At 31.1% G+C, this 21,644-nt stretch overlaps 1 protein-coding gene across 1 annotated transcript; it reads left to right on the forward strand.

Moving 5' to 3' along the window:
- Window positions 1-15,462: 15,462 nt before the first annotated feature.
- LOC107634274 (protein VASCULATURE COMPLEXITY AND CONNECTIVITY) lies at window positions 15,463-17,419 on the forward strand. The gene is made up of 3 exons (XM_016337820.3): window positions 15,463-15,776; window positions 15,913-16,118; window positions 16,953-17,419. Exons 1-3 carry the CDS (start codon window positions 15,678-15,680, stop codon window positions 17,128-17,130), a joined length of 483 nt encoding a protein of 160 aa, XP_016193306.1. The 5' UTR covers window positions 15,463-15,677; the 3' UTR covers window positions 17,131-17,419.
- Window positions 17,420-21,644: the final 4,225 nt, after the last annotated feature.

Genomic DNA, 21,644 nt, shown 5'->3' on the forward strand with positions numbered 1-21,644 from the left:
CCTATGATACTGTATCTTCGCAGGTAGCAATTGAACCTGGTAGTCAATCAGCAGAGGCTGTGTCTTCACCACCCATCCTTCAGAACCATCATGCAATGCAAACACGAAGCAAAAATGGCATCTACAAGTCAAAAGTATATAATGCTACCTTAGCCACAACCAACATCGAATGTGCGGACCAGTGCCTCCTGAGGTCTATAGAACAAGCCCTTGCTACCCCACACTAGAGAGAAGCCATGGAAGAAAAATACTCGGTCTTGCTAAAGAACAACACCTGGCGCTTAGTTGATCCTCCAACCCACTCAACTCTTATTGGTTGTAAGTGGGTATTTAAAGTAAAAAAGAATCCAGATGGTAGCATCCAAAAGTACGAGGCAAGGCTTGTAGCAAAGGGTTTTCACTAAAAACAAGGAATCGATTATGATCAAATATTCAGCCCTGTAGTGAGACTTGCAATGGTTCGGACCATGCTTAGCATTGCACTTGCAAAGGAGTGGAAAATTCATCAATTTGACTTCAACAATGCATTCTTAAATGATGATCTCTTTGAAGATGTATTCATGCAACGGCTAGAGGGTTTTGTGTCTCCCAACAACTAACAAGTGTGCAAGCTCTAAAGATTGCTCTATGGACTCAAACAAGCCCCAAGGGCATGGTTCACAAAGTTAAGTGCTGCTATCCACCAGTTCAGTTTCACAAGCACGAAATCTGATGTATTCCTTTTCACCAGATTCACAACAACCTCAGCCACCTACATCCTTGTTTACGTAGATGATATACTGGTCACTGGTATCTCTGAAAGTGAGATCACAACCCTTATGACACAACAACACAACACTTTTTCATTGAAAGATCTTGGTGAAATGCACTACTTCCTTGGGATTGAAGTCAGCTCAAGCTCCACAGGGACGATCACATTGAAACAAATCAAATACATCAAAGAATTGCTAAAGAAAGATGATATGATCAATGCTAAACCCGTGCCAACCCCATGACCTCATCACTAAAGCTCTCTAACTTTGGTGACACCACATTCAACAATCTTACGTTGTATCGATCTATTGTTTGTGGCATTCAATATGCCACAATCACCAAACCAAAAATCTCCTTCTCAGTGAATAAAGTGGCTCAATTTCTTCACTCTCCATTGGAATCACATTGGAAAGCTATCAAACGAATTCTCAGGTACCTTTCAGGCACTATACAGCACGGCTTGAGGTTCAGTAAATTCACCAATTTTAGAATATATGGATTCTGTGACTCTGACTGGACCAGTGATGTTGATGACCGAAAGTTAACAAATGGCTATGCTATTTACTTAGGTTCGAATCTGGTATCTTAGGCTAGCAGAAAACAAACTGCAGCGTCAAAAAGCAACACTGAAGTAGAATTTATAGGAATTTCATATGCTGTCACTGAAATTGTTTGGTTGCAAAATCTCCTAGTTGAACTCAAATTTCCTGCTCTACCAAACCTATAGTCTATTGTGATAATCAGAATGCTGTTCTATTGTCAGCCAACCCAATTCTGCATAATAAGTCCAAATATTTTGCACTAAGTCAATCCTTTGTTAGAGAATTTGTCACCATAAAAGAGATCTTTGTTCAACACATTCCAGCATAGGATCAGCTGGCAGACACATTGTCAAAGCCTCTCTCAGCAACAGCTTTCCTCAAGTTTAGGGACTTGTTAAGAGTATTTGAAGTAGAACCCTGATGTAAAGGCCCTTGGTTTCAGGGGGCATGTAAGTGTATATAAATGAACACTTCCAAAACTGTTAAGTTGTTGATAGCAGCTCAGCAGTTAGTTACACACTCTCAATTAGTTATACTCACTCAACTATCTGTAACTACTTACTCAAGGCACATTTACACTCTATAAGTAGCTGCAATATAACTCACTGAATCACTTTTTTTTCTTCTTTTAATACAATTGTTTCTCAACAGCATTTTCTCTAACTTTCTTCTCTCTCTCGCTCTGAGTGTTCTCTTCTTTCTTCTTTCTTATCCAAGAATCTGATACTTTACAAACACACAACTTGACTGTTGTAACCCCTGTAATAAATCACCATAGTACATGATTACTTGTCATAACAAAATTAACAATAAAGTTATAAATAAAACTTATTTTGGACATTTAAAATAAAATTAAATCATATTAACTATTAAAAATATTTTTAAACAATTTAAAAAATGTTAGAGACAAAAATATATTAAAAAAAATGTGAGAATAGTTAAGAGTCAAAGGTGTTGTTATATTCTTATTATAACAAGTTGTATATGTATCATGTATCGTTATTAAAATTTATTAAATGTATATTATAGTAATAGTAATACATATGAAATTAATCAAAATAATAAATATTTTAATAAATCGGATATTTTGTTATTTTAAAAAGAATTATTTTATCTTATGGTAAATTTTTTTAATCTTAATTCTCTTATAATAATATTTGTTAAAAAATATTAAAAGTTTGAATGAAAATAATAAAATAATTAATTTATCTAATGAGAATAATTCTTAAAATTTTTATAATAATAAAAATTTGTTAATAATTAAAATATTCCATCTAAAATTCATTGGTACTGATTTAAACATTTAGTTATTTATTCAGTGTTTTATAATCTCACACCAAATTTAGTCATGCCTAGAGTAATATTTTAATTTATAATCCATTCTTAATAAATATATAGCAACTACGCCACGTTGGCAAAAATATCTCCAATAAATCAATAATGCATCATAGGAGATGTCCTAATATCTTTCTATTTAAATTCATTTGGTAGGTGATTCAGTAATAACTAATTTTTTAACTGTCTACTAGAATTGTTAACTTAGCTCTAACTAACTGTTTATACTGAGTGCCTAACAGTGATTTGATAAGACATGCATAAAATGAATCATTTCCTGTACATAGCAAATAATTTGGGAGGAACTTTTCATTCACAAAAAATTGATCAAACAAATTAATATCATATTTCAAAGAAAAGAAAAAGTGGAAAGTCAATTTAGAAACAAGTTTAATTTATTCAAATTCTGATCAGACAGAAGATCACAAAAGCTGTGGTTTAAAAGTGATACACATATTAAAAAAAATATTTCAATAATTACTTAATAGAAAAATAGATATTATTTTTTATATACCTATACATAAAGTGAATTTTAATTGTTTGATTCAAATTTTTTTCTTTCTACAATTTTTTTTTATCTTGCTCTCATAATTTCAGTTAAAGTTGATTCCTTCGAATTATAATACTTATAAATTCTTTAACTACTGAGTTATAATATTTTTTGTATTATATAAAAATTAGTCAATAAAAAATGTGAGTTGACGGACATGAAATATACTTTAAATTTAAATATTTAAATATATTGATATTAATTTATTATTATTATTTTTTGTATTACGTTTGCTTCACTTTTGAAATTTTTCAGATTCGAGGTACAAGGGTTTTTTTTTTCGGTCCTGGAACTGGCATCACTATTTGTCAGCTGAATTGAACTGTGGTATTTTTCTTTTTTTTTTTTTTTTATGGCTAAGAACTATCTTTCCTTTTTTGTTTTTGGTCATGGTGGTTGAGAACTATCTAGTAACTCTGGAATTGTGGTGCTATATATGGGCTGATTTTGGTAAGGCATTTGTTGGGTTTGAGAGCAAAGCTAGTTTCTTAACCAAAAAGAAAACTTGAAGACGATCCAAACCCCATGATTTAAAGGCTCCTGTCGTTTTTCACTTTTTCTCTTGTTAAAACAAAATCCAGATTCTTACTCTTAACTAGATGAACAAGTTAATTTTTCAATCAAGTCTTTTTTACCCCAAAAAATAGGACACATTCTTCTACTATTATAAGGAACTTTTATGTAATTTTGTTATAATTTGTGTGTTGCTTTCAAATGATTTGTGTTAGTTTTTCGGTTGTTTCTACATAATTTCTACTTTAATTTCATAAAACTTTATTTCATATGAATTATGTTAAGATTTAAAAATAGATATACATTTTACATATTAAAGAAGAAGAAAAAGAAAAAAATGATGCGCAAAGGAGTAGAAGAAAAAAGAAAGAAAAAAAAAGAAAAAAGAAAACCTGCTAAGAAGAAGAGAAGAAGAACAAAGAATGGAGAGGTAAAAAAAAAGAGTAACTTTTTAAAAATTTAACTATAAAATTATTTGTTTACTTAGTATTTATCAAAATCTCCTTAATCTTGTTGTCTATTAAAACAAAAATCTCGAATCTTTATATGCAACTTAAATTCCATATGTTATTTAAGTTAAATAGATATACAAAAATTCTCCATAAACAACAAATAACTATATCTATATCTATATATATATAACCATCGAATTTTAAGAATCTATGGATACCCAAAAGTAAGTTGTTGGTGAGGTAATATATTAACTTCCTTATTTGGATGAGGTACACTCTACTGACACTAGGTAGTAGGGGTGTTTACGGTGCGGTTTAATTTGGTTTTAAGGGAAAAAGTCATTCGATCCAAACGTTTAATTTATGTGCGGTGCGGTTTGGATTGGATGAACTTTTTTTGAAAATCCGATTCGATTCAATCGGATCCGATCCGATTACAAGCGGTTTGGATCAGTTTGGATTTACGGTTTTTTAAATAAAAAAATTAAATACATATAACAAGTTTTAACATCAAATTTTAAATAATCAACAATGACATAACAAATCTTAACATATCTTAAAAAGCCAATGATAACATAACAATAGAAATAAAATTATAGGTTAGTTAAAATAAATAAATAAATAATATTTTAAATATAAAATATTTATTAAATAATAATAATACATGAATAATAGAAAAATATATAACAAATTGAACATGTTATAAATATAATTGTAAATATAATAATAAAATAATAATATTATAGCACATTGTGCGGTTTGAATTGGATTGGATCGGTTATGAAAAGTAGATCCGAAATCCGATCCAATCTAGCGGTTTGCAAAAAATAGAATCCAATCAAATCCGAATTAGTGCGATTTTAATCGATTTTCGGTTTGGATTGGATTGGATGAGCGGTTTAATTTAGATCGGTTTGGATTTGAACACCCCTACTAGGTAGTAAGTACAAAGAACGAGTACTTACAAAAAGACACTTGAACACTCAAATTATATTTAAAAAATTTTATACGATGAAGTATATTTCAAAAAAAAAGTTGAACTTACCTATCTTTCTAGTTTTTTCAACTGTTATATTGCGTTTCATATGATGATATTTATTAAGAATCTTCAACTACTGAACATAGGTGATAATACTAAATATTTATCTGTTGCAAGTAACATAAAGAAAATTTGAGTTATAATGAAATTCGAAGTGCAGATGAAGCTGCCAGAAAGAAACGTAGATGAAACTGTCAAAAAAGTGATGAATTGCTGAAAAGATGACAAATTGCTGGAAAACTGTCAAAAAGGTGAGACACTATCAAAAAGATAGCGAACTACCAGAAAACTGTCAAATAGCTAGTGAACTGCAAAGAGTTGACAAACTGTCAAAGGATGGAGAACTATCGAAAGATAACAAAAAACATTTAATTTCTCCAAAACAATAGGCAAATATCCCACAAAGATGAAAAACAGTAAAATCAGAGCGAAGAAAATCATGAAAATGAAAGGTAAAATTGGAAAGAAGACTCCAAAAAACTCATAGATAGGAGACACATAAGCAAGGCTGACTCAGACTTAGTCAAAGTGTGGGTCAACAATGTAGCGGGTTGGACCAAGGCATATGTTACGAGTTGGTTTGGAGCATGTGTAGGTTATAACAGTTGAGATGTTAAGCAAATTATTGGAGAGTCCATATGAAATTTAAAGACTTGATAAGGTGAGATGGAGGCAACCAAAAAGGGGTGGTGCGTGGAGGCTCTCACAGCGTGAGATTGTGTCTATTGGTGGTGTTAAAATATGTCAGAAAGATGACAAAAAAAATAGAAAAGAACGTCATGGATGGAGATGAAGGTGATTGATGGTAGAACCTACGGTGGTGGCAGGTGAAGATAAAGTTTGACTTGTTCAACTCGGGACGAAGCGACAGGAAAAAAGAGCTAATCTTTGGGGTGAGAAAGCATAAAAAATGTGGCAAAAGATAAGAAAAAAGAGGCATGGCAAAAAAGAAGTATATGGTAAAGAAACAATAAAATCTGTGTTCCACAGAAAAAGAGAGAACAACCAAAGTTCTTCAAGGAGAATGCCATGACTTTGATACTATGTTAGAAAGGTAAGAGAGAATAGTAAAAAAAAAATTCGTGTATAATAAGCCAAATACCATTGTCATCCACCGCTCGCGCCTCCATATGCCGCTAGAAACTTCTTGTCTACCTCTAATACTAATAGTCGTGCTTCTTCCAGTCACATTTTGAATTTCTGACATTTTGATCTATCACCAATCATCTCATTCTCTCCATCAAGTCCTTCAGAGTCGAACGAACAAAACTCCACTATTTGTCATCGTTTAACGTGCCAGCATGCGCCACCTAAAGTTGTTGCCGTCGCTCAGGCCACCACCATCTCCATCTCCATCTTCATCATTTTTCAAATCCAATCTGGACTGTTCGTTTTGTATGCTAGATCAATGGTCTAGATCAAGGCCTCCTCTTTTGACCTGGATCCGACCCGCTTCCTTATCTGTGGCTGCTCTTAGAGCTGTCAAACGAGCTAACCCGGCCCATTTAGGCCCGGGCCATTAAACCCGCGAGTTAAATGGACTGACCCGTTTAAATCCGCTTTATTCCCGAGCCATATTTTTTTAATCCGGACTGTTTATGGTCAGTCCGATGGTTAAACGAGCCAGCCCGTTTATCCTTTTATTTTATTTTTTAAAAAATATTTTTGACAAAAAATATCATTTTTAGGTCAAAAACCTTTAAAAAATAATTTTTGTTAGTTGATGGGTCAGATTTTCGAGTTGGATCGGAAGAAGTATCGGCTAAAAGTGCTACTTTTTTTTTAAAAAAAATTAAACGGGCCACCCGTTTATCCCGCGGGCTAGCCCGTTTAACCCGTCATTTTTTTCGGGTTAATCGGGCTCAGTCTGTTTAGCCCAAAATTTAAACAGGCTTAATTTTAGAGGCAAAGCCTGCCCATTTAAATGAATAAACGGGTTGGCCCGATGGATTTAGCCCATTTTGACGGCCTTTGCTGCTGACGTCACCTTAGACTGAATCAACATGCTGATATAATATCCTATAATAAATATACAGATATACTAAATAATTCTAATAAATATTAATCTTAATATATTCTAACCTAAAAATTTTTAATTTTATTTTAAAATGAACTGGATCTTGGTTGGATTTGTACATTTATATCTGATTTCACCAACTCACTTATATATATTTTTAGGATTTTAGTTAAGGTACCACCTCCAGAATAACACTAACATGACATGTCTATGGATTTTGGATATTGAAGTTTGTTGAGATGTGCTATTTTTTAATCATGGCTATACACCTCTAACACCTTAAGATAAGATTAATGTGAACAAGTTACGCTTAACATTGTAATAATGTTTATAAAATGTTCACTTATTTAAAAAAAATATTTTATAAAAAATACATAAAATTTAAATTTTTAATATATTTAAAATACATTTATTAAAAAATTTTAAAAACTAATAATTTTAAAACGTATCTTGACTAAACTCACATTTTAAAGCCCGCCCTTCGATTAAATAAAATACTAATAATTACTTAACCCCAGAGGACTGAGGGAGAAAAAATGAAGCCAAAAAGCTATAATGTACGGATACGGGATACGACATGATACGAGACACGCCGACACATAAATTTTAAAATCTTACATGATACGGAAACACGCATACATATAAAATATAAAGTATTTTTTAGATAAATTGTAATAATATTTTGATATTTTATTGATATTAAAATATAATTTAAATTTTTTAATTATTTTTAATGTCTTATTTTAATTATATCAAGTATTTAAAATATTTTTTGTTTTAATAAATAATAATATATACTATATCTGAATTTATTTTAAAAATATATGTAAGAATAGACTGGACACGCTGACACGTGATGGTATTTAAGTGTGTTCAGGCGTGTTCGAAGAAAAAATTTTTATTTTTTATTAAGACACGTTAGACACAGCAAACATGCGTATCAAATAAGTGTCAGTTAATATGATGTCCAAAATATATCCAATACGCGGAGACGGCAACTCACAAAAGATCCGTACTTCATAGCCAAAAAGAAAACTTTCGGTGAAATGAGATGGAAAAACTAACGTTAGGACTTTGGATGTATTGTCACGTCGGAGAAATTTGCAACACTATTTATACTAGTATCTTTTTGTTACAAAAGATTGATTTTTGAAAAAATATTTATTTTTTTTTTATTATTTTTAAAAATATTATTTTAGTAAAATAAAAATTATTTTATATTTGAATAAATTTTTTAAAATTAAATATTTTTGGTTTTTTTAAAAAATAAATACTTTGTTTCTTAATAAAATTATTTTTTTAAAAAGATATATCTAAACATATTTAAAATTTAATAAAAATACTTTATTTTTAATAATTTTTTTTTTTGCTCAAATAAGTCCATTTAAACTAATACTTTTGATTTTTTAAGTCTACCAAACAAAGAAAAATAAATTTTAAAAAAAATCAACTATACTTGTTACAGACTGGAATAATTAATTACAAAAATATATATACATTAAAAATTAATCACCATCTTGTAAATTTTTAATATATTATATTATAAGATATGTTATATATAAATAGTTAACTTTTTACGTATTCATAATAATTATGGTTGAATTAAATATTCAAAACTGAATCAGGCACAAATTATTATTATTTTTAACTTCTTTTTATCATTATAACCCAATTCAGCATTCCGCAAGCCATGAATATGATACGATGGACTCGCAATGAATAAAATAATTAAAAGAGTTAGGTTTCTTTAGCACTGAATTTTGGCTCTTAATTAAAAGCACATAATAATGCAATAGTTCTGATGCATATGACAATAACCCAAAAGAAGCAACAAAATTTAAAAGCGTTCTTTATGTATATGTACTTACTACTTAGGTGAAGATACTTTATGAGTTTAATTTGTCATGTATATGCAAATGAGTGGATTCTGCTTTTGTTTCCCTTACAATGGGCACTAATTTATTTATTCAACTTTTTAGGTTCTTCTTTTATAATTTTCGGTGAGAAAAAAATTTCTTATTAGGGGCTGGCTGTGCTGCTTTAGACTAGGGACCATGCATTGTTTTTCTGTCTAATTTTCTCTGTCTTTGAAACTAGATTACCAATAATGAAGAAAGATTTAAAAACTTTCCTTTTTATTTAAAAAAGAAAACAGTTAAATTATAATTTAATTTATGATAGAAAATGTATAAAAAATTAATTTTTATATTAACTAATATTAGTTAACCTTTTTATTTAATATTAATTATTTATAACTAATATCAGCTAATGTGTTTGATGGTTTATCAGTGGCTAAGAGAAGGGGAGTTGAATCTTAATCCCTTTTTTTTTAATAACACTTGTTGTCTTTTCAGAACACTTGAGGAGATATTTCTTATTTTTGTCTCGTAACCAGCCAAGAGATATTTTTCAGTTTTGTCTCCTACGCAGCAGAAAATAGAAATGGAGTAGAAGAGAGAGAAAATCACACCAAGATGTATCCTGGTTCAGCTGCTAAGTGCAATGCAGCCTACATCCAGTCTTCATCACAACAATGATGGAATTTCACTATAATCATCATGATTACATACACTAATTCTCCTTAAGAACTACCCTTCCTATCCGGTACAAGTCCAGAATCTAACTCAAATCCTGAACTTGACTTGGTCACCTACCAAGCTTTCAACTGCTAAGTGCTAATCCAATTTGCAAGGAGATTTCCACAGAATCATGAAACACAACACAAATGTACAAAGGACCTCTAAGGACATCTATGGCTTTTTCTTTTAATTTTGCACTCTCTGCCTTTTTCGCTCTATGACTTTTTCATACAAATCTCACTGTTTGCCTTTTTTTCATGAGACTCAAGACAGATAAAATTAAACAGAAAAATACAAAATGAAGAACATTGAAGGAGAAGAACTTCTGTTAGCTTATGTAGCTATGAGAACTCTGTGCCTTGCACTCTCACTCCTTGCTTCAAGCCCTGGCTGTTCTCCCTTATTTATAGAAGGGAAAGCCTCCACGGTTGAAACTGTTGAACCAAGCTAAACTTCTTCTTCTTCAAGCAAAACTGGTTTGGCTAGAGAGAGAGGAGAGGAAACCGAATGTAAAACCCAACATGCAATTACCTCTGTGTCTTTCCTTTACACCAAACTTCATCAATCCGGGCCTTCCATCTTGACTTGCACTCCAAGAAGGATTCCTAACCCTTGATGAGTTCTTGATGATGACAGCTTTTTCTGCTCCAACTTCTGCTTCATCCTCCATGTAGCTACAGTAGCTACCTCCTGTGGTGGTTGATCAAAAGCTGAGACAAGTCATCCCTCCAAGGATCTTCTTCCTCTGACCGAATGGATCTACGTCCATTTTAGGATATGGAGAGCTTGAGATCTCTTCACCAAATCTTACCATTTGTGGTGAAAATCTCAGCCACAACATACTTCAGATTTTCTTTTTCTTGATGCCATCATCACTATGGCCTCAAGCTTGCTTCTAGCTTCTTCTTTTTGCTTCTGATAACTTGCATTAGTTTCCATGCTTTCTCTGTGAAGTGACTGAATGCAAGAAGAGAGATAAGAGAGAAGAAAGAGAAATTTGAACAATAATCAATAGAATTGATAAAATGAATTAAGTTTCCCACTTTTCTTTGCTGAGTAGCGTGTAACACTAATGATAGCAATCAATTAATTGCTATTTTCTCTCTCATGGTTCCAATGCTTGCATTAACTCCACTTAATGAAAATTTGAATTCCACTAGAAAGAAAGTATGGTATCCGTGGAAGCATGCAGCAATGTATCAAGGTATTGGGTTTCATTATATTAAAAGAATAACTTAATCATAGTGCTCCAATTTCTCTTAATTTCGGACCAAGCTAGTTGGGCATACACTAACAATTGATTTAGGCTTATACATTTAAATTTGGCTCAATTGGTTCATCACTAATTCAGTCATATGAATGAAACCATTTTTGTATCAAAACTGAATTTTGGATTCCAAATTGGGCTTATTAATTTTCTTTTAGCTGAAAGCTAAATCTGCAAGCAACAAAAATTATTAATTAGCAGATATGAATTAGAATTTAAATTAATAATTTTTGTAATTAATTATATTAATAATGTTTGATCATCATCAATTTAATTAGAAGTTTTTCAAACTCATCAGTGTTTTATTTATGTTAAAATTATTAGTTACCTATAATTATTTGGAGAATTAGAATGTAAAGCGTATGATTTAAGATTTAGTATTTAAATTTTAAGATTTAAAAATTAATATTTAGAATTTAAGATTTATAATTTAAAATTTAAAGTTTAGAGTGTAGGAGTGGGTGGTTGACCATGACAAGAGACAAATTTGTAATGATATTAAAAATAGTATTAATAAAAAAAAGAAAAAAAGATAAATTAATTTTTAATTTTTTGGTTTGTATACATTTAAGTCTCTAAAAATTTAAAAATTTATTTAAGTTCTAAACTTCTTTAAAAGTTGAACATATCGATTCTTGGGTTTAATTTGTCCTATTTTAAAACTCTCATGTGTGCATTCGTATCAATTACTAGGTCAGTACAATAGGAGTCACGTTTGATACGTTTGATTTTTTCGTTGGATCTGACAGACCCAAGTGAATATGAAAGATTGATATGTCCAAATTTTAAAAAAATTAAGAACTTAAATATATTTTTAAATTTTTGAAAATCTAAATGTTCGTAGATCAAAAGGTCAAAAATTCATTTATTTTTTTTTACAAAAAAGAAAAAAGACGTTAGAAGAGAAAGTGTTAATAAAAATATTTACAAAATGGACTATAATTAGTTAAAAAATTAGATTCCTAGTTAGACTCTGATAATCCCCTTTGATAATCTTAAATTGGAGCATATGGGTATCATCATTTATTTCTAATTGTACACATCTCCTTTGGTACCAATTTCAAACCCTGGGATACGAATTCCTATATAGTTTCATAAATTTATTTATTCCCACCATCATATAATGGCATTCACATGCATGCTAGTCACAACGGTGAATTGGTTCATGTTTGATTTTCTCGATTCATTGGTTAATGCTTCATTGATTTAAGTAATCTAGTATTTAGTTCCCCTGACCAAGATTTCATTTCGAGTACGTCTTACACAAACCAAGATTTACCTGATTCTGAGATTAAGAATTTGGGATTTTGCAAAAGGTATTTCTTAAGATTATTTATAGTAAAAAAAAACATTTTTAAAAAAATACATTATAAAAGTGTAGAAAATTTTAAAATTTTTATTTTTAATAAAAAAAAATCTATATTAATTATTGTTCATACCTGAGTGTAAGGACATAAGTCCAGTCCAATAACTTATTTAGTGAGGAGTAATTTTTAATTTGGACAACTACCTACAACTCGGCTCAACAATGATAAATCAAGTTCATGCCTACATGCATGGATGAATCAGATCAACTAAGATACATATCACCACAACTCATATTTGACTCGACTTTGAAAAATAAGTTAAATGCTTACTACTTCGATTATTATCATTAAATTGATAACCACCTCAAATATGAGATAACTTTTTACTTTATAAAATAATAACCAGTTATGATCATTTAAAATTATCTTCCAAGAATGACTAAGTCATTTTTGTTATTCTATAAATATATCAACAATCAGCTAGTTTTTCAGTCCAATTTTATTCAGATTTATTAAAACTTTTGCTAACTTAAATATCAAAATTTTTTATAGATATTCTTACTATCATCTAGAGAAGAACATTGTAATAACTTTCGTCTCGTCAAACAAGTTAGAACCATCATTCAAAAGCGTTTGGATCTCACGTCCAAACTCAAATTCTTATCTGATTTCAGTAAAATTGTCGAACTCGCGAGTCTAAGTAAACTCGTGAAGCTGACCTAGACTAGACTCGTGAGTTAACTCGTAGACTCATATGGTTCACCTGTTATGAAGTTTATATATATATATATATATATATATATATATATATATATATATATTCATACATAATGTATATTTACTCAATTCTAACCCTTTAAAATTAATAATATCAATCTTAAAGCACATAATAAATTAAAATAATAGCATACATTATAACAAATATTTTAAAATACACATTCAAATCCTCTATAATTATTCTTATACAAATACAACATAGAACACACAAAATTAAAAATTCTAAATATGTAATACTAAATCTTTAATTGAACATTGAACAATATCAAATAATCAAATTAACTCTAATCAAAATAATTAATTACTAATCAGCCATAAATGGATAAACCATCTGGCCATCTAACATAAACGATAAGCAATAAATTAAAATTAGAAGCAATAAAATTTAAAAAAAAAAAACTAAATCAAGAAACAAATGCTCAAAAAAGGACAAAAGGCATACAAAAAATAGAGAATACAGAAGAAAAGAAGGGGCAGAGTCGCAGCAATAGCAGATCGAAGACAAGGGTGCAGCAGGTAGCGGTGATGAGGGTGCAGCAGCAGCATGAAATGACGGCGACAAAGAGTCATGGATTTTACGACGGTGCAAATTAGAGCAGAGATAGGATTGTAGGAAAAGTAGTCGAATTCATGAATGGTGATAGCATGATGGAGTTGCAGATAGTGGAGATGTGAAGAAATACAAAGTAGAGGAAAACATAGGTAAAATTCACAAAGACAATGGCGCAAATCAGAGTAGAGGTAGTAGACGCAGGCGAACAGCGGCAACTCGACGGGGAACAGCGACTGCGACAGAACATGGAGAAAGTGAGACTTGAGAGAAATGATGCAGATGAGTGAGTTGTGAGTGGGTTTTCTTTCATTCTTTGGGAGTGTTATCGTAACCCTAATAAAAAAAGTGTTTTTTTTTTTGTTTCAAAATGAAGAAAAACACAAACTCACTAACTCGGTCCTAAACTCAGAGTTTGACCGAGTCTAGCCGAGTTTACTCAGGATAGAGTCTATGTCCGAGTCAACTCATTTCCATATCTAAACTCATAAACTTGTACAAGTTTACGAGTTAACTCGGGAGTTTGACAACAATGGATTTCAGGTAACACTTTGAAACAATTATCTTTAATATGTATTGCAAAAATATTTTTAGGTAAGGTACTAGTTTGGTTCCTAACATTTGGATCGAATTTTAATTTGATACTAAATGTTTCAAATGTTCTATTTTAGTCCCAAAAAGTTTTAAAAGGTTCAATGTGGTCCTACTGTTAAAATTAACACTAATAGTTAATGGAATGAGTGATGTGAATGTTAATAACATTACTAGTTAAGTCATATCTTTTTCCATGTGTTAACCGAAACTTTCTTGTAACACTTTTTTTTTTCTCAATTTTTTTTTACAAAACTCTAAATTGCACTTCAAAATTAAAGAAAAAACTTTTATATTAGTCATCGTTGGTGGATCAATTTTACTTATATACTAAAATTAAATGCTATTAACCTTTTAATATGCGAATTGTTTATGCTAAATTTAATAGTGGGACAATATTAAACCCGCTTAAAATTTTTTTAGGATTGAAATAGGATATTTAAAAATTTTTAAGACTAAAATAGAATGTTAAAAACGTTAAAAACCAAATTAAAATTCGACTCAAATGTTAAAAACAAAAATAATACTTTTCCCAATTCTAAAATATATAACATGTCTTGTCCTAGAATATCTTACTATAAGACAAATAAAATTGTTACTTTCAGCAAGATTTTGATTTTAAGCATTTATATTTGGCTGAAATAAACGATTCATCAATTCACATTACAAGTCAAAGTATGCAGAAACCTAAATACCTTTAGACTTTAGTGACTTTACAGTGAGCTGGTTCATAGTTCATACGGAGCTTTCCCTTCACCCTAATCATCAAAGGAATCCAAAGAGTGGAGAAAAAAAAGCAGAGAAGGAGCCAGAAAAGCAAATTTTAAAGTTTGTACTATGGAAAACTAGAAATTTGTAGAAAAGCTTTTAAATATATCCGTAGAATAAATTTTAATTGTTAATTTTAATTATATATATTATATATTTTTTATAATTAAAATTAACAATTAAAAATCACTAAAATATCAATATATTAGTACACTTTAAAGTTTTTCACACTTATAATCTCAGGTATAAAAATCAGTAATAGTATTTGACCATAAAAATTTATATCTTAATCTGTCATTATTCAACAATAAACTCAAAGAAAAAGACAAAAAAAATAAAAAGAAATTTTAATATTAAAATAAAATCATACAAAAATTTAAAAGTGATAAAATAAATATCGACACGAATTACAATGAATCAATAAACAATACAGATACAATAATAGAACTTATAAAAGAGGAATTAGACATTTTCCATTAGCCTCCTCTTTTCTCACCTCCTACTCAATTATTCTACAAACTTTTTATAATCATTATTTATATATGTATACTTCTATTAAATCCTCCTTCCCACTAGTGTTTCTCATCTTAGAAGTGGTTAATTAAAGCAAAGCAACAACACAAGAACTTTCCCTCACATGGCTAGAGTAGGAGGAATTTGTCTGTGTCTTCTCATTCTAATCATGGATGTTGGAGCTGGGATTCTCGGCTTTGAGGCTGAAATAGCACAAAACAAGGTACATATATATATATATATATATATGCTTGCACGTTGCACCTAAATAACTCTTAACTATTTTTGCTTTTCTTTTTTGAAAGCACATTTAAGATACAACTTCATAGTAGTAATAATAAGAAGAAATAAATGAACAGGTTAAGCACATGAGAGTGTGGATCTTTGAGTGTAGAGAGCCAAGCCATAAGGCGTTTATGATGGGGTTGGGTGCTGCAGTGCTTTTGGGGCTATCACATGCCATAGCCAATTTGTTAGGTGGATGCAACTGCCTTTGCTCTCACCACGACTATGATAAGGCTTCCTCTAATATCCAACTCTCAACACTTTGCCTCATTTTAACTTGGTAATGTTTCTCTCTTCCTACATGCTTCTACTTTTTTTTTCCAGACCAAAAACAACTCCTTCACTATTTGCTTTATATTTTGGGTACTTAGCCCTATTTAGGATATTAAAGGGTAAAATTAAATACATATATATATATATATATATATATATATATATATATATATATATATATATATATAAAATAGAAGATTATCAGAATTTATTATTTTTGATTATCAATATTTAAAAGTATGTTGTTGAATTATTAAAATAAAAAAATTAGACTAAAAAAATTAAATTAATAACTAAATAATAGTTAAAAATAATAAATTTTAATGATTCTTAACATTTTTCATATAATAATACATTAAACAAATAGAATATCTATAAAAATAAATGTACATTTTTTCTTTTTCTAAGATTTAAGTTATATTACATTACATTTAGTATTTTTATATATATTTAATAAAAAAAATACTCATATGATGATATCTTTATATAAAGATAATATTGTGAACCTTTAGATGATTATATAAATATATTTAGTCAAACATATCAATTCATCTAATGGTACACAATATTATCTTATAAAGATATCATCATAAAAATATTCACCTTAATAAAATGTGATATCAATCACCTTAATAAATATGGGGTGTCACTTATATAGTATCACCTCATCTAATAAAGTTAGTGTAAACATATGTTTTTGGTTAAGCGTATGAAACTGAACTCAAAGCATAATTTGTTCCCTTTAAGACATGATTTGGGTTGTAAGCGAATTTCAGATCCAAATATTTCATAGATATTTATACCATTTTCTTTTTTGATATGTGGAGTTGATCATGATTAGGGTTGTGTTGGCCGTTGGAATGTCTATGCTGGTGATAGGGGCTATGTCAAACAACAGATCAGACGGTTCATGTGGCTTCTCACACCATCATTTCCTTTCAATTGGAGGAATTCTCTGTTTTGTTCATGGCCTATTCAGTGTTGCATATTACGTTTCTGCCACTGCCTCTAGTGTTTAATTAGTGACTAAGAAAAACATCTGGAACTCACTCACACTCATTCACTCATGCTTTAGTGCTTTTTGTAGTAGTTTGGCTCTTTCTTCTTTTCTTTTTTTACACTTTTTTTTTTTAATTGAAGTGTAGCTTTAGAGAAAATGTATCTTGACTTTAATGCTTAGTGTACTAAAAAAAGGGGAACATGGAAGGTAACCATTTTGTATATGACCAAATTATCCTCTGCATTTGATGTGTATTTTTATTTTATAGTTAAATTTAGTTGAACTATAAAATAAGAATTAATTTAGTTGATATTTGTTGTCAATTGATTTGTTGGTTTGTAATCAAAACTGACCAATTACACTCTTAGTGAGACCATAAAAAGAAGAGTAGAACGATGGTGTAGTCCTAGACAAAATAATTGTCAACAAAATCAAAACAGGATGTAGCAATGCAGTGAGATTCGAAAATTGGAAGTATAAACACGTGGTGGGGGAGGAGGAAGATGATGACAGAGAAGAGTGAGGCAAAACGAAAAAGCAAGATGAGATGAAAAAGGAGTATCATAATGATGAACATAGAATATGTGAGTGAGGATAAGAACAGAGGATAAAGAACTTGACTATTTGATGGCCAAAAAAGACGGCAAAAAAATTTTGATATGGAAGCAAAATAAATGATATATTTTAACATGGTAATTTTTAGTATTTTTTAAAATTGTAGGAGTACATAAATCGGACCATTTTCGAAAAAGTTGAAAAAAATTTAGATTACACAAATGGAAGGGTCCGATTTGTGTTAAAAAAATTGAAAAAACTCAGAGTACACAACTTGGACCATGCGAGTTCTTTGGTCATAAAATTTTGCTTCACAAATCGCATGGTCCGATTTGCAGCTGATGGAATTTGAAATCTGAAACGTGGAATTCGAATCCTCCATTTTTCTTGTTCTGGGTAATTTTTTTTTTACATTCTGAGAGACACAACTCGCAGGATCCGAGTTCTGCTTCCTCTGATCCCACAACGAGGTGAAGCACCCCTCCTCCCATACACTTTCTTTAATTCCATATTCAAATTAAAAACTCAAAAAAAAAAAAAACGGAGTGGGTACAAACATTATAAAGAATGAATGCTATTCTAGGGTTAAAAAAAAGAGAAATGAGAGCTAGATTAAAATGAAGAATCAACTTAAACCTCTTTTAAACAATGTGTATCATTTTATTAAAAAAAATTCTCTTTTTTTTTGTTGGTAAAAGCTCTTTTCTTTCTCTTGCTAACACACAGTCAACCGCTATAGGAGGACTGTCGTCGCCACTCGTACCTTGATAGCGGTGGCCCTCTACTCTCTCTCCTCTCCTTCAAGCCACTATTTTTTTTGCTCTTTTTCTTTTATCTCTCACCTTCTCACTTATTTCTTTTGTCTCTTTTTCTTTTTTTTTAAATGTTCTTTTGGCATTTTTAATATCTGTTTTAAAAGTTTTCACTTTTCACCCATTTCTTTTTCTTTCTTCCTCTTCCTACCTCATTTTTGCTCTTTCGTTCTATCATTTTTTTTCTATTTTTTTTCTTTTGTTTTTATTTTTCTTATCTCTGTTTATGTTTTCAGTCTTGTTTTTAGAGATCTAATTTTTAATAACCTTCTAGTGGTTAATATTTTTTTTTGTGGTGTCCCCTTTTATGAGTGTTTTAGTTGTGACAGATCTGGAAGATCGAAATTTGGAGAAAAATTTTCTATCAATGAAGACATTTATAAATCAGAAAAAAGTTCAGATCTACTCTGAAGAGAAGACAAAATATCCAACTGTATTGCAGCACATCTACATAATTTTAGAAACAAGAGAGATTCAGATTTGTCTCGATTTCTACCATTTAAGATTCTTTATAATTGAACATTGTGCCTCTTACCGAGATGATTTGAGATAATCTCTCCACGCATAATACAAATAGGTTCGGGGACATAGAATCTTTCTGTCTGATACCTCTAGTCGGAAGAAAGGAACTAGCTGGGGTTTCATTCCAAAGGACTTCTATTTCTGTTGAAGTATAGCATTGTACAATAAGATTAATCAACTTCTCTTGCAGACCAACTTCAATGAGAGTATCTTTGATAAATTGCCAATTTAATCTGTCATATGCCTTTTCTAGGTCAATCTTGGTTGCCATATATCCAACGTGGCATTTCTTTGTCCTCGTCGTATGAATAACTTTTTGAGAAATTAAAATATTATCCGTGCTCTACCTCCCTGGGGCAAAATTGTACTAAGAAGGACTAATAAGCTTCGGTATAATTGCTTTGAGCCTGTGAGAAATTATTTTGGTGATCAGTTTGTACGTGACATTACATAATCCAATTGACCTGAACTGACTGAAAGATTTTTGGTTGTCCCTTTTTGGAATAAGGGAGATGAATATGTTATTGACTGTCTTGATTTTTTCATGATCAATGAAAACTTTTTTCACCCACTCTGCAAATGACCATTTAATTGAGTTTCAGTTGCTCTGATAGAACATCGGAGATAGGTTATCGAGTTTTGAAGCTTTCCAAGCATCCATAGCAAAGAGGGACGAAGAAATCTCTTCATCAGTAACCATAATGTCTAGAATACTTCTCTCCTCATCAGTCGGCGAAGGAAACAAACTAGGAGCCTCTAACTTCTTGTAAGGCATGTCCTCTGTGTATAAATTACAAAAGTGTTGTGCTAAAAGATCTTAGTTGTTGGGAATCATCTATCCATACCCCTTCATTATTTTTCAACATAGTCACTTTATTTCTCCTCCTTCTAGAAGTTGTAATCCATGGAAGTAGGAGGTATTTTTGTCTTCATAGTTATTCATCTTGAGCACTGCTTTTAGTAGATTTCTTCTTAAATAAACACTGTCTCCTGTTTCTTCCACAGAAAGGACTGCAAATGTCTAGGAAGGGTTTACCTCTAACTAAAGAGCAACAACAATGCCATCCAATCTAGCAAATAGCTGTGTTTTTCTTTTGACAATTTTTCAAATACATCTCAGATCTAATGCTTGGCTATCGTCATAAACTTTGAAATATTTTCATTTAAGGGCCCATTTTTCTGCCAGTTACTTTTTCAACAAATTCTTAAATTTAGCATGTGTTTGCCAAGCATCAATAAATCTAAAAGGCCAAGAAAAAGATCCGCCAGTTGGCTCACCAAAATGAAAAAGAATTGGACCATGGTCTGACTTTAATTTCGGAAAGTGTTTCATCACTGTCTAATTAAATCTTTGGGATCATGCATCGTTTACAATATATTTATCTAGTCTTTTTCTAATTACCCCTTTTTGCCAAGCGAAAGGTTGGCCTTGAAACCCCATATCTTGCAACCCACATCCTAAGAGACAATTCGCAAAGCGTTGCTAGTCTCTTCCTGGGATGACAAATATGTTTGAACATACGGGATACCTCCCAAAGCTAACGCATCATCTCCCACTCAATTTCTTTCATGTTTAAGTATTTTCAGTGTCACCCAATAGTCTTGTTTTTTCTTCAAAACCTCTGTTTGAGTAGAGGTAACCACTTCCTTGTCCTTCTTTGTTGTAACCTCTGAACTTTGAGTGCTTCCTTTTCTCACATCTATGCTATTATTCTTTACACCTTTACTTTCCTTTTGACCGACCTGAAGTTGGCTTTTACTAGCAAGGCCCATTTTTTGGGGAGGTTGTTTCTCTTATCCATTCGGGAGATTGGCTTGAGGTTATTTGGCCCCTCTATCTATTTTTGGTGCTTGAACATAATCTGAGACACAAGCCTCCTCATTCTCCAAAATTTGAAAGCGTGATCCAGAGCTATGCGCCTTTTTTTGTCCTAGGTCCGTAGTGACCTTATTGCGAGTCGGCGTTTGTTAAGCCTTTTTTACTAACATCCATGGCCCAAACGTACTAGAAACTTCAGCTATCTTTGTATTAACTCCGGCTTCTGATTTTTCAGAATTTGCATCTGTAGTCCTTATAGTTGGGCATTTGAATTTGAGAAATTTTGAACCACACTAGAATTATCCACTCCTTCCAGTTGAGGATAAACAATTGGGGCTTTCTCAGTCAACCCCGACGATAACTGAATTTTTTTTCTAATTTCCTAACTGGCTTTTCAGACGGTTGAAATAAGAGTCTCTAACGCTGCACCAAAAGATAATGATCTGCTAGTTACCAAGATCTTTCAAATAGTGTATGTCGGTAATCTCATTCATTCGTAAACCGAACAAAAAAAAAAATTTCAGTGATACCTCTCCATTCCGAGACCAAACTCTATTCACCCAGGACTCTATTGCCCGATAACCAAGGGTTTTCCAAGTGATTTAACGATTAGTGAGAAATTCCATGGTCTACACTAATTCTCGTACTCTTCTAATGACACCTCCACTATAGGTTTTGAATCGAAGGGCGTCTGTGCCTCATACAGCATATCCTTAGTCTCACATTGGTTATAATCTTTGGCCACTAGTTGGTAGATATCTTCCTGTGATAGCACCATTCCAGTTCCATCTCGAAGCAAGCTATCCTTATACAAGCACGCCCCAG

The sequence above is a fragment of the Arachis ipaensis genome, chromosome B3 (genome assembly GCF_059453495.1).
Source record: "Arachis ipaensis isolate K30076 ecotype BB chromosome B3, ASM5945349v1, whole genome shotgun sequence".
Taxonomy (NCBI): domain Eukaryota; kingdom Viridiplantae; phylum Streptophyta; class Magnoliopsida; order Fabales; family Fabaceae; genus Arachis; species Arachis ipaensis.